The sequence below is a fragment of the Epinephelus moara genome, chromosome 16, assembly GCF_006386435.1.
Source record: "Epinephelus moara isolate mb chromosome 16, YSFRI_EMoa_1.0, whole genome shotgun sequence".
Classification (NCBI taxonomy): Eukaryota; Metazoa; Chordata; class Actinopteri; order Perciformes; family Serranidae; genus Epinephelus; species Epinephelus moara.
In genome coordinates, this window is record NC_065521.1 from 2,804,101 (window position 1) to 2,812,533 (window position 8,433).

At 41.4% G+C, this 8,433-nt stretch overlaps 1 protein-coding gene across 1 annotated transcript in view; it reads right to left on the bottom strand.

Annotated features, from left to right (window-relative positions):
* LOC126403573 (caveolae-associated protein 2-like) overlaps positions 1-3,333 on the bottom strand; it is a 12,078-nt gene extending 8,745 nt beyond the window's left edge. Inside the window, exons 1-3 of the mRNA XM_050066321.1 lie at positions 2,912-3,333; positions 1,810-1,950; positions 1,208-1,309 (exon numbers count right to left, since the gene is read on the bottom strand). Of these exons, the coding sequence (XP_049922278.1) occupies positions 1,208-1,309; positions 1,810-1,950; positions 2,912-3,157 (489 nt within the window). The 5' untranslated portion in view covers positions 3,158-3,333. The remainder of the gene's footprint in view (positions 1-1,207; positions 1,310-1,809; positions 1,951-2,911) is intronic.
* Between the last annotated feature and the right edge of the window lie 5,100 nt (positions 3,334-8,433).

Below are 8,433 nucleotides of genomic sequence, written 5' to 3' on the forward strand. Positions count from 1 at the left end.
GTGGTTTGGGAGAAACAGACAGGTCAAAGAAGACACAGAAATGATCAGACAGAGCAACATCAACCACATTGACGTTTGAAATATTAACCCCCTTTGTAATGAGCAGGTCCAGAGTGTGCTGCGCTCTGCTGTGGGTGGGCTGTGGAAATCTTACTGTATGTGGAGAACCATATTGTTTTCTGGAACTTTACTATCAGAGGAACACAGTGCTATACGTGGAGAACTTGATTATCAAAGGAATACTATATTGTCTGCTGAGAACTTTACTGTCTGAGGGGAACCTTATGATCCGTGAGGAACCCTTCTTTCTGTGGAGAACGTAACTGTCAGAGGAGAACTTTCCTATCTGTGGAGAACTTTACTGTTTTTCTAGAACAATACTATCTGCAAAAACTTTATTTTCAGAGGAGCACAGTACGATCTGTTGAGAACTTTACTGTCCATGGAGAACGTAACTATCATGGGGGAACTTTCCTATCTGTGGAAAATCATAAAATCTATGGAGAACCATACTGTCGGTGGACAACTTAACTGTCCTTGAAGAACCCTACTGTTAAAGGGGCCGTCCACATACTTTTGTCCATATCCTGATATGCAGGTCTTTACACCAGAACAACACCAACAGGAGGACGAAGACCAGAGCTCCTCGTTCCCACAGGGACTGAAAGGGTTAAACAGCTGACACAGAACCACACCCACTGAACACACTCACACACGCACTGAGGAATGCTGGGTATTTTAGGGAGGACGGGAATGTTTAGTGTCGGTGAGACGGGACAGAGAACACACATGTGCACACATGTACACAGTGATCCTGCTCATACAGATCTACACACACTCACCTGTTGATACAGAACACACAGTTCTGACCTGAGAACTGCTGACTGTTCCACTCACTGACTTCATAACTCACTGTGTTGTTACCATGACAACCAGACCACATGACCACGGATCACTGAGAACTCCAGTTCACTTCTTGCTGCAGCTGACGACCAAATAAGGTCATGACTGACAATCACCAACAGACAGGGAGACTATCTGAGGAGAACCAGACCGTCTGAGGAGAACCAGACGATCTGAAGAGAACCAGACTGTCTGAGGAGAACCAGACCATCTGAGGAGAACCAGACCGTCTGAGGAGAACCAGACGATCTGAGGAGAACCTTACTAACAAAGAACTTTAACCTCTGACCTCCATCACACTCACCTGGAAGATGAGAACTTTGAAGTTGTTCCTGCTGATCAGGTGGGCATGGTTTGCCTCCAGCTTCTTCACCTGGACACCCTGACGCTCCATCCTGTCACGCACCTGCAGAAGCACAACAAGACAGGTGTGATATATTTAGTGACAGGTGTGATATATTTAGAGACAGTGACAGGTGTGATATATTTAGAGACAGGTGTGATATATTTAGTGGCAGTGACAGGTGTGATATATTTAGTGGCAGTGACAGGTGTGATATATTTAGTGACAGGTGTGATATATTTAGAGACAGGTGTGATATATTTAGTGACAGGTGTGATATATTTAGTGACAGTGACAGGTGTGATATATTTAGTGACAGTGACAGGTGTGATATATTTAGTGACAGGTGTGATATATTTAGTGACAGTGACGGGTATGATATATTTAGAGACAGGTGTGATATATTTAGTGACAGTGACAGGTGTGATATATTTAGTGACAGGTGTGATATATCTAGTGACAGTGACAGGTGTGATATATTTAGTGACAGGTGTGATATATTTAGTGACAGTGACAGGTGTGATATATTTAGTGACAGGTGTAAATATATTTGGGCGTCGTACCTCCTTCATGGTGACGGACAGTTTGCGGCTCTTGTCCAGCAGCTTGCTGACGGTGTTGGAGGTGTGGCTGTGGCTTTTGGACAGTTTGGTCATGTCAGCCTGGATCCCTCTGACCACGCCCTCCATCTCCACCTGGTGCACCTGAAACACAGCCAGCCAATCACCACTCAGCTGATTCAGAGTCTTAACGAGTCACTGGAGTGTTTTACTGTTATAAACGTGGTCATTAACCAGTGACAGGCTGGTCTGCAGGGCAACGCCTGCTACAGGAATAAACGCACCCACAGGTCTCAGCCAGGAGATGATGTTTGTGTTTAAATTGTTTGTGCTGAAGTGTCTCAATATGACAAACATGTCAGGAATCTACAGTCACAGCAGAGTGAAACATGTGGCGACCAGCGAGTGCTGCTGAGGGTCATGTGACGTCTGATGGAGGGACAGAAATAGATCTGTGTGTGTGTGTGTGTGTGTGTGTGTGTGTGTGTGTGTGTGTGTGTTCAAAACTTTCATAAAAGTAAGAGAAAAGCAAAATGAGGTCAGAGTGAGAGAGGAGATTAAGAGAGAGTCCAAAAACATGACACAAACTGTTTCCAAGACAACGGTTAAAGCTATGACTAAATCGACAGTTTTTTGACTGGAGTTTGGTTTGGATGGATTTTATGGAGCTGGCAACCCTGAACCAGGAAACACGGGGTGACTGTCAACGTTAGATCAGCAGTTTTTTGAGAGGAGTTTGGTTCGGAAAGTTGCTCTGAGTCTCTGGATCAACATTGACACATGTTGTCTTTACATAGTTACAGACAACATCATGGCGACTGAAAGAACACAAACTGCTTTTAAATCGACAGTTTTTTCAATGGAATTTGGTTTTGATGGTTTTTATAGACCTGGCAACCCTGGAGCAGCAACCTTGTGAAACATTGAACTTGTGTCAACTGTTGTTTCATGCAGTTGAAGCACGAGTTGACTAGATTTCTTTAAATCTCTCTCTGTACTGGAGTTAGTTCTGGTTCCTGTACTGGTGTTTGTGTCAGTTCTGGTTCCTGTACTGGTGTCTGTGGCAGACTCCCGCCCTCAGACCTGATGTTAAGGCGTGGCTCACCTCCATCTTGTTCTGGTTCTCCTGCACGGCGTCCAGCATGTTGACCAGTTTGTCCAGCAGTGTGAGGACGGTGATGGCGTTGACGGGACCCTGACCCATCGACTCGGGGTCGAACCCCGCCAGGGGGGACGAGGGGGAGACCTGGTCCTCCTCCTGCAGGTCCTGCTGGACAAACTGGTCCTGCTGGTCCTGGTTCTGTTGGGGGACCAGGAGGTCCTGGCTCTGGTGGGTCTCAGTGGTCACCATGACGACTCTGTCCTCAGTCCGACCGAAAACTCCTCAAAGTGCAGGAACTTTTTCAGCTGCAGAAAAACACTGAGCTCCACCTCAGCAGCTCCCTGAGAGAGTGTGTGTGTGTGTGTCAGAGTGTGCTGCGCTCTGATTGGTTGGCTCAGAGCAAAACTTTCCGTCTAACTTCCCAACTGTGGAAACGTCCACACCTTTAACCCCTTCACTCCCACAGCGTGAACAGCTCTGTCTGTAAATATAGGTGGACTGCACCTTTGTGTCGCAGGAAGTCACAGGAACGTCAAAATAAAAGACACCTTTAATAAATAAAAATACTTTATTATAAAAATTCATACTCATAATGACAAGTACTGTAAAATATAGTTTTTGATTCATTTTAATTTAATTAAATCAAATAGACATTAACAATAAAAATGAATAAATAACACAAATAAAAAAACAACAAATATAATATAAAATATACATAAAAAATAAATAAGAATAAAAAAGAAAATCATACAAATGTGGCAAATATTATCTAAATATAATAATAAAGAAATAAAAACTTCGATGAGCGACAAAATGTAATCATTATAATTCTGAAGGAAGCTTATAAAAAACAAATAAATACACATTAAATCAAAAATATTAAAGATGAAGTAAGTAACATTTAAAATAATATAAAATCAAAGTTTAAATAAAACTGTTAAAAACATAAAATAAATGAATTAGAAAAGATATTATAATAATGTTTATCTATGAAAAATAAATCAAGGAATAAAATCTGATATTAATAAATAAAAAACCTCCACATTGATGAGCCATAATGTTTAAAGGAAACATACAAAACAAACCAAATAAAGTAAAATATAATAAATCATTCAAAAAATATAATTTTAACATTTAAGATTAATATAAAATAAACAAACCAAAATAGCAAAAAAATAAATAAATAATAAGCATTTAGAAATAAAATCTGATTTGTGATTAATGAATGAAATAAAAACAAATAAAAACACATTCACACAATTTATTTATTATCAGCTAATCAAAGTTATAAACCAGATAAATAAACATTTATATCTTACAGACAGTAAATAAAAACACAACGTCACTGAAACACAAACAGTTATGATGAATAAATAAATAAATAAATAAGGAGGATGACTCGGAGATGAAGGGGTTAACTCTCTCTCTCTGCAGTTCAGCCTCAGGCTCATTGTCTCTCCACCACACCCACAGGGAGAGGGCTGTCACCATGGCGACGGGGGTAGGAGAGGGGTGTGTGTATTTGTGTGTGTGTGTGTGTGTGTGTGTGTGTGTGTGTGTGTGTGTGTGTGTGTGTGGAGGAGGGAGGGCGAGGTTTCCTTCCAGATGACTTCATCTTCAAAACACGAAACAGAGACACAGTCCTCCTCTCTGTGATGTCAGACCGGTTTGAGCTGACCCCGCCCCCCAGGACAGACCCCGCCCCCTCTATGCTCAGTGCCCAGTTTAAAGGAACACGTCCTGGCTTCAGACTCTGCAGGTCTGAGCTGATCTCAGAGTCCTCCATGTGTCTCATCCTGCGCTCAGGACGTACACTGATGTAACGTCCAATCAGATGCTTTATTAAAGTGTTATGCCCCTCCCCCACGAGTAAAAGCAATCTGCCACTTACATGTGTTACATGTGATTCCTGAGTCCTTCTCAGGCAAGCTCATGGGCTTAGTGTTGCTGTAGCCCACAGGAGACGCTCACAACCCTTCTCATCTCCAAACAGCCGATAAGACAGTCTGAAAAATACATACGTTAATAACTGCTCAACACAGTGTTGATTAAATGTCAAAGAATATTCATAAAATGTCTGAAACAAGTTGATAAAATGTACAATAATGTTTTGATTTAAACGCACTGTGTGTAAGAATGTGGCCAAAACGGTTACTGCACTCAAATTCAAAATACTGCCGCGAGTCTTGTCCGCCCCCCCTCCTCTACAGGTTCGAGGTTGCTGGACAGCAGCACGCTGGAGACTGATTTGTTTGCCCACGGGCGGCTGCCGTGGCAGGGCTGCGTCGCCGCGTCCTTGATCTTTGGTTTTCCAGCAGACCGTTCGAGCAAGTCCGGCTTCTCTGCTGCTAACGCTGCTGCCAGGATACAGCAGAGGAGGAGCCGGCTGCTAATGCTATGTACCGGGACACTGCTAATGCTGCTTGCCGTGCTGCTGTAGCTCAGTCGTAACTGTAACTGATGCTGAGACTCTACTGACTGCTTGACTGGTAGATGGCGGTGGGTGGCGCAAAAAAAACACAAATTGAAAACATTAATATGTTTTTTAAATGCGAATATTCTGGCTGTACTATTGTTGTCGGTGAGATCAGTATGTTATATGAACATTATTCCTTAGTCTCTGTGACATATTAGGAGGATTTCATGACTATTTGCTTTATTTTTCTTACATATAGCTCCTTTAATGTCACAAAATGTTGAAAAAATGTTGTTAAATGTCGAACAAATGTTAAAATGTATATAAAAAAAAAAGAGTTGTTGAAATGTCTTAAAAATGTTGTTAAAATGTCAAAAAAAAAGTTGTTAAAATGTCAAAAAAAAAAAGTTAAAATTTTGGAAAAAAGTTGTTATAATGTCGAAAAATATCAAAATGTTGAAAAAAGGGTGATTATTGTCCAATAAATGTTAAAAAAAGTTGTTAAAATGTGGGAAAAATATTGTTAAAATGCCAAAAAAAATGTTGATTAAATGTCGATAAAATGCTGTTAAAATGTCCAGAAAAAGTTATTAAAATGTTGAAAAAATATTGTTAAAATGTTGAAAAAATGTTGATTAAATGTTGAAAAAAAACCAACTTGTCAAATTTAAGGTGTGCTGACGGATTCAGATAGATAGATGATAGATGGATACTTTATTCACCCTGAGGGAAATTCACATCTTCCAGCAGTATCCACAGATTTAAGATTAAAAGATCAAAATATCAATTTAAAAAAGGCGTGCAGTAAATACAACTGATAAATAAATGTCTTAAGGTGTATTTATCAGTTGTATTTACTGCGTGGATTCACGTCATCAACTCATGCATTGAGTAACATTACAAGTTAACGTTCCACCTTAAAAGTTGCCGGCAGTCGGCCCAGTGAATGAAGTTATTTTTTTCTCTTTCATTTTATAGTTGTAGTTTACTGATGTATGAACAGAGGTTACATAAAACCAGAGTGACCGTCCTCTACTGACCAATCAGACTGCAGGGTTTCTAGCTCCACCTTTTAGTACCAGATCTGTGTGCTAGGTACCCCAACAGAGGGGGGACCAAACATGGGGACGCTAAGGAACGCTTCTGTTGCTACCATCCACAACTTTCACTGTGGAGACAGAAACTGTGACTGAACTAAACTGAACTGAACTGCTGGGTGGAAATGGAGCCAAACTGTCCTCGGGGTCTTTGAGGACCAGGTCTAAAGGCCCCGGCGACAAACGGCCCGTCTTCACACCGACTGTGAGCAGCAGAACAGTTCTGCAGCAGGTCAGAATGGACGGAGGTGGAAACAGGAAGTGACTTGCATCATGGATTCATTCAGACACAATGCAGTCCGGACTCTGAGCTGTGGTTTATGACGGGAGGTCACTTCCTGTCACTGTTACTGGGGAACGTCAGGAATTCCCTGTTCCATCCTGTGAGAACATGAAGAACACAACAGACCACAGATGATCATGTTAATAAACACCTCAGTGTTTCTGCTCTGTTGTTATTTATTTATTTACTTATTTATGATACCGTTTGTTGTAACAAGTGTCTCTTCACACTGTTTAAATGTTAATAATAAATGTTAGATAAACATCTGGTGACCTCAGTGTTCCTGGTCTGGTGTATTTTTCTTTTTTTCATTCAGTCATTCGTTCATTTACTGTGTAATGTATTCATATAAATAATAATATTCATTTATTTATAGTGTTCTGAATGTTGTCAATAGTGAATTTCTTATAAATGTTATAAACAAATAACAAATGAAAATAATCTCAGTGTTTCTAATCTCTTGTTATTTATTTATTTATTTTTAGAAAATGTGTCTTTGTCGTGTTTTAAATGTTATTGATAATTAAGTCTGCAGCCACGGGGAGGCGACAGTGAGCGCTGTTGATTCGACCGTAGAAGAAGAAGAAAGGCGGAAGAAGAAGAAGTGATCACCTGACTGAGCCGAAGCTAAAGCTAACAGAGGGTCATCATCACCATCCTCCTCCTCCTCTTCATCATCACAGTGAAGACGGTCGGGGCTCTCCGGACATGGCGTTCATCACAGCCAACTGGAACCCGCTGGGAGAAGCTTTTTATCGGTCAGTGTACTTCCGGCAGGTCGCTCACTCAGCAGCTAACGTTAGCCTCGCAGCTGTGAACAGGCTAACGTTAGCTGCTAGCTCACTGTAGCTTCAATAGAAACACAGCGACAGTTTTTTCTTACTTTAACCAAACAGGTGATGACGTCAGGTGAGTTACTGTCACGACGAACTGGGCAGAGGACTGTAACCAATCAGAATCCGCCTTCAGTCAGGTGAACAGGTGTTGTTTAATGTCACCGAGAAACACAACAGTGTCAAAATGTCAGATTTGTAAATGGAGTCTGGTGGAGCAGAACAGGAAGTCAAAACTGTGACGTTTTATACTGAAGTAAACATTTACCATGATGCACTGTGACACAGTGTGTGTCCCTGTGTGTGTGACGTGTTAGTGGTTGTTTATATTTACATAAAAGTGTGTGTTATGTGTGTGTGTGTGTGTGTGTGTGTGTGTGTGTTATGTGTGTGTGTGTCTGCAGTAAGACAGAGCTGTATGAGATGTGCTGGAACCTGAGGGACGGACTCAGAGACTCTCTGGTGGCTGCAGCTCCATACGGAGGACCCATCGGTAAGGGGGACAGGATTTACTCAGTATTCACACAGTTTGAGGGGTTAGTTTGGTGCCATGACAACAACACGGAGAAACATGATCATAATCAAATACAAAAACAGAATCATATTGCAGAGCTGGAACAACAACACACAGAAACATCAGACTAAGCTTACAGGAAGTAAAGGTCTAACAGTCATCGGTTTCCCTTAGGACGAGGTCTAACCGTCATTTGGTCCCTGTCAGACCTGGTCTAAATGTTATGGGGGTCTTTTAGGACCAGGTCTATCCATCATCTGGTTCCTGTCAGACCAGGTCTAATGGTCCTTGGGTTTCTTTTAGGACCAGATCTAAATGTCCCTTGGGCATCCTCAGGTGCCTTTAGGACCAGGTCTAACTGTCATTGGGTTACTTCAATCAA